At 36.9% G+C, this 15,078-nt stretch overlaps 1 protein-coding gene across 1 annotated transcript in view; it reads right to left on the bottom strand.

The window, feature by feature from the left end:
- Nucleotides 1–15,078, bottom strand: part of LOC150096198 (proto-oncogene tyrosine-protein kinase ROS-like) — a 481,253-nt gene that overhangs the window by 53,663 nt on the left and 412,512 nt on the right. Inside the window, exon 37 of the mRNA XM_090409003.1 lies at nt 728–888. Within this exon, the coding sequence (XP_090265129.1) occupies nt 728–888 (161 nt within the window). The remainder of the gene's footprint in view (nt 1–727; nt 889–15,078) is intronic.

The raw sequence follows: 15,078 nt of genomic DNA, 5'->3' as shown, positions 1-15,078 counted from the left end.
CTTATCTATAAGCCAGCCTGGTTGGCCAAGTGATTAGCATATCCACTCTCCAGCCAAAAGGCTGCAGGTTCAAATCCTGCCATGGGCATGGATGTTTGTGATTGTCTGTGAAAATACTAGTAGTGGTGGTGGTGGTCAGTGGTAGATGGCATTGGTGTAGATGAAAGGTAGTTGTGGTTCGTTGATTTGGGTGGTGGAGATGGAGAGGTGTAGAGTAGGTGCCCTCCCTCTATGAGTCTTTGGACTCCCCTGGAGGTGTCACATAATAACAATAATAAAATAACTTAAATTTAAATTTGCTTCCTCACAGTTGATTTCTACATTGTTTTGTAGAATTTTTTTGCTGATGACTAATGTTGAATTTTCAGTTAGATACTAATCATAATATGATCTATGGAAATGGTCTGAATTGTGTAGACACTTTTTTTTTCTGGTACTTTGGGTAAAACTGGAATAATTACATTAATGGGAGGGAAACCTGATTAATATGCCACTGATAATTTTTCACTTGCACAGAAGTAGGAATCCAAAAATTCAACAAATTTTCTACTTCTATGGACAGATTACTACTACCAACTAATATGTAATAATTTATATTTTTTCCCCATTTTATATAAAATATAAAATCAAAATGCAGTACAACTTTTATAAGAAAGCAAAAAGAATTGGTTATTTACATTTGCAAGTATTTTTTAAGAATGTACACAATAAATAAAATTATACCTACCACTATAAGCTTGACCCAAATAATTGTGATTGTGTACTGTAGTCAAGGAAACTTCAGATGAAGCAAATTTTTCCAATAAATCCTCCAAAATATTTTGGCAGTAAGAAAATGTAGGACGGTCTTCAGAGTTATAACTCCAGCACTGCAGCATTAACTGATGCCTATAGACAAGAAACAGAAAGAGCAATGAATTGGCATATAAAAGGTCAGTTTATAGCAGGGAGAGACAAGATGATATTATTATTACTACTACTACACAGGCATATCTCCATGGAGCCAGAAAACTCATTGCGAGAGGCATATATTACCCATTATTCATACAGCGCCTTTCATACTTTGCCTTAAATTCATTCACTGTCAGAGCACTCACATCTACCTCTGGCAGTCTATTACAGTCATTCATTGCTCTCCAAGCAAAAAAAAAAAAGCTAGTCCTCACCTGCTTACTAATTTCACTCTTACATAACTTGCAGGGGTTACCTCTAGTTCTCTCTCTCTCTGCTCTTCATCATGTCAGGGAAAAAGGAGAATGAATTTGTCGAGTTCTTAAGGGACAAAAATCTTAGGCAATACATAACAGAGGGCACACAAAGGTTAAGAGACTTAGATCTGGTTTTATCATCAGAGGATGTGATTGTGAAATGCAGAAATGAAGAGGATAAGTGTGAAAGATGGAAATAGAAGGTACTAGGGAGGGCAACAGAATGCCCATAAAGTCATCATCTGAGTTGTCACCAGTCATATGAGAACCTCTGTGAAGAAAGGGTACGTGAAACTATACAGAAAGTGATTATGTAAAGGTTAGGAGATAACTGGGAGCTATAGCATGAAAAGGGGAGCTGTGTGTAAAGGAGACAGATCTGCTTGGGCACTGATGGAGAGATATTTAACAGCAGTAATGTTTGAGTGTATTTTCAAAGAAGAAAAGGATAAATGGTATAAATGGATGAAAAAAAGGATCACGCTTGAAATCTGAAAGAAGACACTGTAGAGGCAACACAAGATGATTGTTAGTAATAATCAGTTGCATGCAGAGTACAAAGAACAAGTTAAAAAGGTGAATCCGTTGACAAAGATAGCAGTGGCAAAGTAGCAGGAAAAATAACTCTGGGAGGATGATCATAGTAAATGACACTGGCAGATTAATAACTGATGAAAAGGATATGGCTAAGTTTTCAAAGTTTATCAGTGTATGTCATTCTCATGAAGGCAACATCATGAGAAGCTACAGTGTAAAGGGTATGGAGGAGGATATGGAGAATATCTTCCTCCATACCCTTTATGGAGGATATGGAGAAGGAGGGGACTGATGGTGAATGAGCAGTAGGTATATGAGGAATTAAGTAAACTTGATATTAATAAGGCAGTAGGACTTGACAGTATATTACTGCATGTTGTGAAGGAATGCTCTAGGTAATTAACAGCAACTTGGGCACACCAGTTTAACACAAGTCATGCAACAGCGCAAGTTCCAAAGAAGTGGACGGTGGGAAAAATTTTTTACACTCTATAAAGTGGAAGATAAGACTGATGCTACAAATTATATGCCAATTTGTATGTCTGAAATTGTTGTTAAAGTGTTAGGGAATTTGGTGAGGACCAGGTTTCAGAAATAGGTTGAGAATAGTAGTATTCTTTATGATGGTCAGCATGGGTTTGCAAGGGGGGGTTGAGGTTATGCTTTAGTATCCTGCTTAAGTGTTATAATAAAGTAACAAATTCATTGGATAAGGGAGATGCATATACAGTGATGCACTTGGATATTTCATGGGTCTTTGATGGACTTCCACATGAAAAACTAACAGATTAGTGAGTTGGATAGCTGACTGGTTGTCAGACAGGTATCAGCTGGTTACTTATGGAGGAAGACTTTTCAAGGTCTTGAAATTGGGTAGGCAATGTTGGGATGCAGATTACAGTAGTTCCCCCCCCCCTTATCCAAGAGTTCACTCTCTGCAGTTAACCCCAGTCTGAAATCATTAAATAGAAATTCAGAAATAAACAATTCATAAGTTTTAAATTGCGCACCGTCCTGCTCGGCACATGAGTCATTACTTTGTCCAGCATTTCCATGCTGTACTGTACATGCTATACTGCATATCTCTTCCTGTCAACCTCCACCTCACATCAACTGCCTCAAAACCATTGCCACAATTTCCCTCTTTCATGTCTACCTTATGTGGATATAATTCCCCTGTTATCATCAGCAGCACTCCTCTCTCTTTTTATCCTTCGAAAAAAAAAAAAAAAATTATACTTCTATTTCTATTGCCATTAGGATATCATCTTCATTAAACCATGTTTCATTTATTCCTATGATTTTAGGGTGAATAACAAATCAGGTCAAAAACAATCCTCATGAGTTTTTTTTTATCTGTGGCAAGTAAAAAAAAAAGAAGAATTATAGTAAGATGCTGTTTAATGGATGAAAGTGGGAGATTCGGTGACTATGTCCTCTGCAGAGGCCATAGTGAAGGTGTTCAGTGATCAGTTCATCAGGGTGTTTCATCCTCAGTGTGAAATCAGAAGTTCAAGTGTAGAGAATGAAATGATAGAAGACTTAATGATTTGCAAGCAAGAGGTATATGAAGTATATATTAACTGAATTAAATAAGCTAGATGCCAATAAGGCAATAGGACATGATGACATATCACCGATATCTTAAGAGAAAGTTCCAAGGAGTTAGCGAGAGCCTCGGACTATCTGTTTAACAAGATTGGCCAAGTGCAAGTCTTGCAGCAGCATAAGTCCCAAAGGAGTGGAAGGGAAACAAAATCATTCCACTTCACAAAGGTGGTGATAATGCTAAGGCAAGAAATTATAAGCCAATCTGTATATCTGGAGTTGTAGTTAAGGTAATGGAGAGGTTGGAGAGAGAGAGAGAGAGAGAGAGAGAGAGAGATAGGATACAAAAATGGGTTGATAATAGTGATATTCTTGTAAAAACACACAACCTACCTTTAATAATCCCATGTGGATTATTAAAGGTAGGTTGTGTGTTTTTACAAATTTGCTTATGTAATATTACAAGGGGATGAAGGTATTGGACAAGGGAGATGCATATTTTACAAAGACTTTTGAGAGATTATCACATTACAAGAGATGTAGAAAGTTTTTTAACTTGGGTATATTATGTATTCAAGATACCAAGTAATTTTATATAAACTTGGCTTTAATCCTATTTCCCAAGTAAGTAAACAGACAAGAAAGTCAAGTTTGCACCTGCAAGTAGTGCAAGTCCAAGGCAACTCATGGTAGTGCCAGTCAAGGCAACTCGTGATAAAGGTGGACAAAGCTCTGATCACTTTTCTTAGTATTTTCCCCCTTAATGTAAAGAACATCCCCTTGCAGAGATGTATGATGCTAAACATTAAAGGCAATGGTCACTACCCATACTGGTTTCTACCTTTATTGAGGTCTCGTCAGTGGGAGCCAGACCTGAAAATGCTAAGGATGAAGTAACGCAGTACCACGAGTTGCCTTGGACTTGCACTATTTGTAGGCGCAAACTTGACTTTCTTGTCTGTTCGCTTACTTGGTAAATAGGATTCAAACCAAGTTTATATAAAATTACTTGGTATCTCGAATACATAATATACCCAAGTTAAAAAACTTTCTACATCTATCTCTCATCCTGAGATTTTATATTTATAAGGTCAAAGCACCTTGTGGCAACTTGTTTTGGTAAAATACATATGAGCTCTGCATTACTTCATTCTTAGCATTTTCAGGTCTGGCTCCCACTGACGAGACCTCAATAAAGGTCGAAACCAGTATGGGTAGTGACCATTGCCTTTAATGTTTGGCATCATACATCTCCGCAAGTGGATGTGCTTTACATTAAGGGGAAAATACTAAGAAAAGTGATCAGAGCTTTATCCACCTTTACCACGAGTTGCCTTGACTGGCACTACCATGAGTTGCCTTGGACTTGCACTACTTGTAGGCCAAACTTGACTTTCTTGTCTGTTTGCTTACTTGGGAAATAGGATTAAAACCAAGTTTATATAAAATTACTTGGTATCTTGAATACACATTACAAGAGATTATTACATCACTAAACTGAAGCAGATGGGATTTGATGATTGACTAGTGAGTTGGATAGGTGAATGGCCATCGGATAGGTATTAGTAAGTGTGTATGGGGGGGGGGACCATCTTGAAAATGGAAAGTCACTAGTGGTGTGCTGCGGGGTCAGTTTTTTATTATTATTATTCAGGCCTTCATAGAGTCAAAAGACTCGTTGTGGGAGGTCCTTCCTAGAAAACACAAAGTCAATCATGCCACTTGAACTTATTGACCATTCATGCTCTCACCACTCTATCAGGCAATGCATTCCAATGTTCAACCACCCTCCATGCAAAGAAACCACTCCTCACCCTCTTGTTCACAGCTTCCTTTGGTAACTTCCAGGGATGGCTCTTGTCATTGCTCCTTCTCGCTGTTCCACCAAGCGAAAGACCTCCCCAGTGTCAACCCTGCAACTACCTCTCAAAGTTTAAAAGTCTCAATCATATCACCTCTCCTTCTTCTATCTACCAAACTCTGCAGTCCACATTCCCTCAGCTGATCCTCATAACTATCATCGTACAGTCCTGAAACCATCTTTGTTATCCACCTATGTATCCTTTCCACAGTTAATTTATCCCCTTCAAATCCTGGGGACCAAACCTGAGAACAATAGTCTGTGGTATGATCAGGGTCTTATACAATGGAATGATAATTCTTTTATCTCTGTAGGTCAGCTCCCTTCTAAGTAAAGCAGCAATCCTCTGAGTTACCTTCACCACCTTCGAATATGTTCCCTGAATTTCAGTTTTCTATCAATCATGACCCCCAGATCTCTTGTCTCCCCTACTTCCTCCAGAAACAGCTCCTGCAATCAACTATGCAGTCTCCCATCAATGTATCCCAAACTTCAAGACTTTACATTTTGCTGCATTAAACCGACACCACTACTGATTTGCTATCTGTCTAGCTTATTCAAATCCTCTTACAGGGCTGCCAAATCTGCACTAACAACCTTTCCCAGCTTCACATCATCTGCAAACAACTAAATATTCCCCTGCAATCCACTGATAATGTCATTGATATAAAGGTTAAATAATACAGGTCCCAATGCTGAGTCCTGTGGGGGGCCCCACTTGTTACCTTCTGCCTCCATACACAACTCTCTGATACCTATCAGACAGCCAATCCTGAATCCAGTTGACTAACCTGATCTGACATCTAAACCCATGTTAAATCTTGAATGAAGAAGAATTTATAATGCCATTTCAAAACCTTTCATTCAGATTTAACAAGTATCTAAATTCTCGATGTAATACTTGTATATTAATAAAAAGAAATTGAATGTAAATGAAATGATAATAACATCCTTGATTTGAAATTTGCTGAATATTGTATTGTCAAATGTCTTATGTAAAAAAAAAAAGGGGGTGATTGTGAACAAGTCAATTCATTTAAAAATATACTTACCTGAATTTAATGTGTGTGTTTGACATCAGTTGTTGGTCCTACCCAAGATTTCTCTCCCACACGTTCAAATATTCTTTGAAAACAATTTTCTAGTAAAGCACAAGTTTTCATGCGACTACTCACGAAATGAAATAGCCCTCTTGGGAAGAAAAAGAGTATCAAGAATTACAGTGCAAGGACATAGATGAGAACTCTCATGATGAAGGAACGCAGTGCGAAGATGATGTAGTGCAGATTGATGGAGTTAGTGAAGGTTCGATGAGCAATCAAATTAGTTCAGAGAAGGAATCCCCCCCTCCCCAAAGTGAACAATTACTCTAAAACTCATCACATATCTAGCATCAGATTATCAAATGAACAAAGTGATATAGAAGGGAGCTTAGAGGAGAATCATCCGAGAGCAATTGGGGTTAATTTCATTAAATCATTGAAAGGCCTAGAAAATTCTATAGCCAACCAAGGTGGAATAGCCACAGAAAATATGAAGTACAACACTGCCCTCGACAGCAGTAAATTCAGGTGTGATCGGATAGAGGTACAAAGTGATGTAAAATTTGTGATAAGTAAGAAAAAAAAAACCCGGGGGGAATTCACACAGAACAAACAATCATAGGAAGAATTTAAGGCAGAAAACTGACGGGGTGAAGTATGCTTCCCACAAGCAGAAGAAGTGTAACAATCAAGAAAAGGAAGGCCATCCTGTCCTGGATGAACAGATTACAAGTTACTTCTTCTTTTCAGCCATTTTCTGTTCACTGCTGGACAAAGGCCTCCTCCAGTTCTTTCCACCTTTCTCTGTTCTTGGCAATGGTTGACCAACTTTCCCCAATAAACTCTGACAGTTCATCACTCCACTTTCTTTTAGGACAACCTCGGCTTCGTTTCCCTTCTTTAGGAATCCATTTCGTAAGTATGGTGGTCCATCACTCATCTTCTCTTCTGGAAAAATGTCCGGCCCATTTCCATTTTAGTCGCTTGTGGTGAAGAATGATGTCAGTGATGCGAGTCTGGCTTCTTATCCAGGTGTTTCGCTTCTTATCTTTTAATGTGATGCCTAGCATCAACCTCTCCATTTTTCTTTGAGTTGTTAATTTATTTGCCAGTGCTCTTGTTAGCGACCACGTTTCGCAACCTTATGAGATGACTGGAAGTATACACTGGTTAAATGTCTTCCTTTTTAAACAGAGTGGGACATCATCGTTTTGAAAAATGTTTTTCAAGTTTCTGAATGCACTCCAGGAAAGTTTCTCCTATTTATTTCCTTTTGGAGTCCACAGTTTAGGTCACTGAGATGACCTAAGTATATATATGAAGAGACACTTTCCAAAAAATTGTTTTCTATTATTATGTTTTTTGGTGTTACTAAACGATTAAACATGATTTTAGTTTTTTCTCTGTTTATCTTTAGCCCGACTTTTCTGCTTTCATGATATAGGTCTTCTATCATTATATTAAGATCTTCTGGAGTGTTTGCAAAAATTATGATATCATCAGCATATCTTAGATGTGTTAAGTTTCTGTTATTAATTTTTATACCAAGGTTTGTCCAATTTATATTATTAAATATTTCTTGAAGGACTGCTGTAAAGATTTTGGGTGATAGAGTGTCTCCTTGTTGGACACCTTTTTCAACTGATATTTTATTGTTACTCGTGTGAAGTTGGATTGTTGCTGTTGCAGTGAGGTATATTGCCTGGAGGGGGTCCATATATTCTCCAGGAACTCCCTGATTCTGGAGTGCATTGATTATTGCATTATTTGATGGAATCAAATACTTTTTCATAATCAATGAAGGCTAAACAGCAATTGGTTTTCTTCTACTTTTTCTATTATTTGTTTTACTGCATGAATATGATCAGCTGTGTTGAAGCCTTTAGAGAATCCTGCTTGTTCTACTGGTTGATTTGAGTCTAGAAAAGGTGTTAACCTGTTTGTTATTACTTTTGTGAGAATTTTGTACAGATTATAGAGAATACTAATTGGTCTATAGTTTTTTACTTCTTCCTTGTCCCCTTTTTTAAATAACAATATCAGAGTAGCATTTCTCCAATTTTCCGGTATCTTCCCTTCTTCTAGGCATAAATTTAGTAAGTTTGTGACATGGTGAATTATATTGTTCCCTCCCCATTTAATTAATTCTATGTGAATTATGTCTTCACCGGGACATTTTCCATTTTTCATTTGTTTTAATGCTCGTTTTATTTCATGTGAATGGGGGGGATGAATTCCATGTGCGATGGAGAGGAGTTATTTATATTTGATTTATCTGTTGAAGGATCACTATAGAGCTCTTTATAAAATTCTTCTAGTCTGCGTAGGATTTGTTCTTGGTTCCTTATGGTAGTTCCATTCTTATCTTTTATTGCAGTTATTTGACTTTTGCCAGCTAATAAATATTTTCTTAGTATTTTCATATTTTTATTGTTTTCGATTGTTTCTTTTATTTTTTTAGTGTTATAAGATCTTATTTCATTTCTCATCTTTTTCCTTATTGTTTTGCATAGCTCTGCATATTCTATTTTAGAAATTAAGTTTTTGTCTTGTTTCATATTTCGTCTCTTTTTTAGTAGTTGTAGGGTTTCCTCTGAAAGTTTATGGTCTTTTTGTTGTTTGTTGTTTTTGAGTTCATTGGCTGTTGAGATTATTACTTCCATTAGGTTTTTGCTTATTTTATTTATGTCTTCTTCTTTAAATATATTTATTAAATCTAGGTTTTGATTGAGTTTTTCTTCATAATCTTTCTTCATGTTTTCAATAGGGTTTAAGTTAAAACTTCTTGATTTTTTGTTGTTTAGTCATTTTATTCTTTCCAATTTGGGGTTTATTTTAATTTTGGCTCTGACCAGTCTGTGGTCACTTCCTGTTTTTACTTGATTTAGTACCGAAGTATCTTGAACTATTTCTTTATTATTACACAGTATATAATCTATTTAATTTTTTATTTCTCCGTTTGGACTTCTCCATGTCCATTTTCTTTTGAGGGTTTTTCTTAAAAAATGTATTCATAACATAAAGCTTGTTACTGATAGAGAATTCTGTAAGAGCCATTCCTGAGTTGCTGCTTGTGCCATATATATATATGGCCCCTACTGCATCTATTTGGTGAATGGGATGACATACTTTGGCATTAAAATCGCCCATTACTATAGTAAAGTTTTGATTGCTATTTCTTTTTTTATCTAGCGTGTGCTGCAGTGAGTCATAGAATGCATCTATCTCTTCATCAGTGTGAGATGAGGTGGGAGCATATATTTGGATGATCCTGATTTTAAGTTTAGAGTTTATTTTAAGTGTAATTTAAGTTATTCTTTCATCTATATAATTAAATACTTCTATAAGGTGTGTAATTGTTTTCTTAATTAGAAATCCCACTCCGTATTGTCCTTTAGTTTTCCCATAATAGTATAGGTAGTCTCCAATTTTTAGTTTTATTAAATGTTCATCCTGCCTGCGAACTTCACTTAAACCTATGATGTCCCATTTAATATGTTTTAGTTCTTGCTGTAAGATGGTAAGGTCTTCCTTAAGTGTTTGACAATTAAATGTTCCTATTGAGGAAAAGAGGATTACTGTTATATTTATGCTATTTCTTTGGGCTATTCCAGTATTGCTTATTATTTGGGAAAGCTTCCCCACTGCATCATTCACTGGTCTCCATAAATGGTTTCAATCAGAGTAGTCATATAGTTGGGGAAATTTAGTCATATCCAGTGATTGCCCATTCTGGCCCTGTGCTTTATGGCCTTTCTTTGTTCTTCTTGGCACTGTAGTGGAGGGGGTCGTGGCCTAATCTCCCACGCTGGCCACATAACATCTTGGGAGATGCATTTTATAGCTTTCTGCCAGCTCAATTTCTATAAGTTACAACAGATATAAAATTCATGCTGACCCAGATCATAGTGATAAGCAACCCTTGGAAGGTGAAAAAGGGGAAGAATGCAAGACTAGTGATGGAACAAGAAGCTTCATTCAAACTAGATACAATCTGAGACCCAGACAAAGATTGCTCAAGTCCCCTCCAGAAGGTATGCAGGAATGACAAAATGATAAAAAAATCTTTTGTTAGAAAAAAAATATTTTTTTTTGGAAGGGGAAACCTTTGTTAAATCTTGAATGAAGGAGAATTTATTATTATTATTATGGACGACTCCAGGGAAAGTGCATATAGGTCTCAGCATAGCAGAAGGTCAGTGTAGGCCGAGAAGGAAATGCAGAACCTCATGGACCAACATCGGCAGCAGTGCTTCATGAACATCGTAGGCAACGAATCGTGATCGTATTCACATATCTACCTTCCAGAAGCAAGAACCTAAGGAATGTATCTCGTAGAAATGGGACCAGATGAAGAAAACGCGACTCATATAATTCCAATTGATGAATGCAAGTATAAGCCAGTGAGATTCCGACACCTCGATAAAGTAAGAACTTTTCAAATTTTGTTTACAAAGAAAGTTACATTGTGACGTAAAAAGGACTAATTAGAATTGTAATTTTTGAAGCATTGTAGGACTTTAGGAGTTGAACCATGAACAGGGAACGATTGATCTGAGTCAGAAAACTTGGAAAAGTACAGTGTGAAAATATCTTAGTTTGTCATTATCGGGTAGTTCTTGAACAAGTAATTGAGTGAAAATTATCTAGGAGTGTTAAGTAATTAGAAGGACATCCCATTTTAATAGTATTTGATAATATTCCATGTTGTAAAGGAACTAGAATGTTCATGTTACATCTAGTTATCTTATTTACCTTTCATACCAACATTAGTTAAGTTAGTGTCTATAAAAATAATTGTAACTTGCTTTATTAATAATGAATAAATTTTTTCTTGTCAACCAAATAACTTGCCTGATCACTAATCTCAATGCACCACTCATAAAGAGAACCTATGCGTAAATATATTGGTGATAGTCACAACTTCAGTGCGAAATAAGAATATATTCGATTATTGTTTTTAGAAATAGAGAAAGATACAGGATCGTGTGCCATACCAGGTGTTTGCTCATAGAAAAAGAAATTTCTCTTATCTATAGAATTTTGTGGCACAGCGTAAACAAATAAATTTTCCAAAATTTGAAACAAGGTTAACACTGGTATTCTAACAAAGAAATTGGCTCTAGCCAGAGGCATTTCCTTTGTCTATAGAGTTTTGCACACGTAGGCAACACACTAATAGCGGCCAAAGGTTAGAGGTAAGTGTCTGTAAGAATTGTATAAGCCAAAATTTTTAGAGTTGAAGAATGAAGAAATAACAAAAAAAAATTTTATATATGCAACATAGGCCAAGATTTAAGGAAGGATATAAGATCATAGAAGAGTAAATACAATTAACAAATAAATTTATACTCATTACATATCATTAAAAAAAAAAAAAAAATTACACCCATGTGCTGCAACTTAAATATCAGCTTATCATGTGGCACCCTGTCAAATGCTTTTGTAAAATCCAAAAAAATAGAGAATGGCATTATATGCCTTTCCCTCATCAACTGCTCTTGTCACTTTATTATAAAAGGTGATCATATTACTAAAGCAAGAGCGTCCCTTAACAAATCCATGTTGACTCTCACTGATAACATTCCATCAGCTGCCCAACACTGCATATGGTCCCTCACTAATTTCTCCAAGATCTTAACAACTACTGATGAAACACAAACTGGCCTATAGTTAGACACTTCCAGTTTGCTACCGCCCTTATGCAATGGCACTATCTTACCTTCCTTCCATTCCTTGGGTACCTTTCCGGCAGCCAGGCTTTCATTGAAAAGCCAGGTCAATGGAGCTGTCAGTTCTTTAGTACATTCTCTCAAAACCTGTGGGGAAATACCATCCAATTTTGCCTTCCTTACCATGCTAATTATTCTCCTGGCCTGAGTCTTATATTCTTCAAGCATGCACTCTCCACTCCTCTTCTTATATCTCTTCCATAACCTCTTTTTCACCCGCAGCTCCTGTTTGTTATCCACTTTATACTAAATTGTGTCCTCTTCTTCACTCATGAATTACAGCTTAGTATTGCTGCTAACAAATATTCCTTCACAATTTCCAAAGCACTGATGATATCTGGGCCTTCCAATTCTGCCGTCGATGGAACTGCCCCAAGTTGATATCTAAGACTATTAAAAAATCACTTGCCTTATAATTCCATATATGTTCCCTTTTCTTTGATACTCCTGCATGTCTATTCATCTTCCAAGTCAAAGCCACATCAACTAACAGGGCAGGGGTGGGGAGAGATGTCATCTCAGTTATTATCAGCTCTTCTGATGCTATGACAAAATCCAAAACTCTTGAACCTTTTGTTCTCTTTATTACATGTTGTCTAAGATATTTGTCCCTCAAGAATTCTAGAAATTCTATTCCCTTATTACTACACGCATTTTGCTCTTCCTAACTTATACTGCTGTAGCTAAAATTTCCCATAACAACCATTCTTCTTGCACCTGCCAAGCTCAACTGCCTAAACATCTGCTCCCCATCCTCTGTGCTCCGGAAAATGCTGTACCCTGCTACTTCTATTCCTGTTATTATATCATCTTCTGTCAACCACGTCTCAGAGATCCCAATAATCTTTGGCTAGGCTGATGCTATCAGTGCCACCAATTTATCTCCTTTATTCCAGATAATCATGACATTAGTATAAAGCATAAAAATATCACTCCTTCTATACCTATCATTATCCCCTCCAGACTCCACTGGACTCAGTGTTACCTGGTGTCGTTTCACCCTTCCCCAAAGTACCCACCCCTACTCTTGTGGGGATGGGTGCTCCTGTTTCCGTTCACCCTGGAAATTCTAGTTTCCCTGCATTGACACACACACCGACTTGTTCAGAAAACAGCAAAGCAATCCCTCCAGATGCCTATGTCCTTGTTAATTAAAATGCAAGTGGTCTCTCGCATACAGCTACTTTCTCCTCAAATGTCCTCCACATATTCCAATCCTCTCTTCTGACAATTCTGGTTATTATGCTATTCGTTATTACTGCTCTTCTGCTCAGCTCGTCATTATCATACCTGGGTAATAACACACACACACTATCTTTCCTCTCTGCATTTTCTTTTGTACAACTTCAAGCATGAATCTCAGTTCTCTTGCCACTCGATTTACACTGCCTCTCAAGTCATTCATGCCCACCATCACAATCATCTCATCGACCCTTTCACCCCACTTAATTGCCATGGCCACACTTTCTATTCATTCCTCCAGGCAAACACTACTCTGGCATCCCATTTTGCACACCATGGATCATCAAGTCTCCATGCTCACACCTCTTACCACTCTGTTTCTTGATTGCTCACCTGCATCCCTCACACTCTCTCTCTCCTCTAACCCCTTCTCTCTGTGTTCCCCTACTTACCTGTTACGGTACCATTGTTATTTAATTGGTAAATTAATGATATTGGGATAGGATTAACTGGTGATATACAACTGTGTGCAGTTGATGCAAAACTCAGGATAGTGATGAGGAATCAAACAGATGTTGTGGCTTTACAGGAGCACTTGAACAGATTAGGCAAGAGTATGGAACTGTCAATTCAACACTGCAAAGTGCCATCATCATAATTTTTTCATGTATAAATAGGGAATTATATATAGAAATATTCATATAGCAAAAAAACTCAGGGAGTTAAAATCTATTAAATGAAAGTGAGCCAGGTTGCTCTGTTTTGTGCCGTAAATGTGAGATGGTTCATGAGCTTCATCTTCAAAAAGAAGTCTGCTTATATATTGCTAAAGCTGTTTGCTTGGTCTTCTTCCTCTCCCTCTTGTGTTCATTAGTTGACCTCGAGTACAAGAACACTAAATGTAGGTGAAGGTGGATTTCTAAGTTAGTGTCCCAACCATCTCAGTTGATTTTTTTTTTTTTAATTCATTGGGATCTTTGCTGGCTTTCTTCAAGAATGACAGTGTTAGGAATGTGATCTTGCTATGTATATCCTAATAATGTTCAAAGGCATATTACCCCAAAGCTATTGGTTATATTGACTGCTCATTGAATAGTGATGAAATTGGATTTCGAGATAGTAGTTAAACTTTTATGGAATTGAAGAGCTTTGTCTTTTCTTTTCACTATGTCAGTTGTAGGATGTAGGAACCAAAGTGCTGAAAATCATTTACCTCTTCAAAAATGTGGTCATTTAGTCTAATATATTTGTACACTATATTATAGAGCCAGGTGGAGTATGAGGGGAGTAATAATGATTATAAGAATGCTGGCAATGCACTGGTTTTTCTGTATACAAAAAATTCCCCCTTTATTCCTAACTGGGAGCATTAGGAATAAAGGGGGAATAAGTTTGTGGCAATGAATAACTCAGTCTCTGCAGTGGTTGTTGCCATCAATAAAACTTGATTAACTGAGGAGGATGTTCTAACATGGATAGAAATCAAGGAGTATAGGATATTTCAGCAAGATAGGGAAGGTAAATATGGTGGTGGAGTGTTGCTCATGATAAGAGATGAACTGTGTGCTCTCAGGGTGGAGAACTCAGTGATAACACTAATGCTTTGAGAGTATATGTTGTGAGATGTTTATAGAACAAGATTAGGATGATGCTACAGAACAGGTAATATAGATGTGATGAGCAGGAAATGTTTAGGCAAATTAGTTTGGCAAGCACAAAAGGGGTGATCATTATGAGGGACATCAACTAGGTTTCTTGAACAAGATTTCTTGTTCTTGCAAATTATCTTATTATAGTCAAACTGAGAAATCTGCCAACATCTACCTAGAAGAACACAAGAAATACATTCACTGCTACAACTATGGTCTGTCTGGTATCTAGCTGACCATGCTTTGGATAAGTTATCTGTGCAAGTTGCACAGAATCAAATAGGGGGGAAAAACTCTATGCTTCAGTGCAAGAAATAT

Source organism: Typopeltis vanoorti, chromosome 19, assembly GCF_054136105.1.
Source record: "Typopeltis vanoorti isolate ZY-2024b chromosome 19, IOZ_Tvanoo_1.0, whole genome shotgun sequence".
NCBI classification, from domain to species: Eukaryota; Metazoa; Arthropoda; class Arachnida; order Uropygi; family Thelyphonidae; genus Typopeltis; species Typopeltis vanoorti.
Note: the sequence above shows the minus strand (reverse complement) of the source record. Positions and strands in the feature narration are given on the sequence as shown.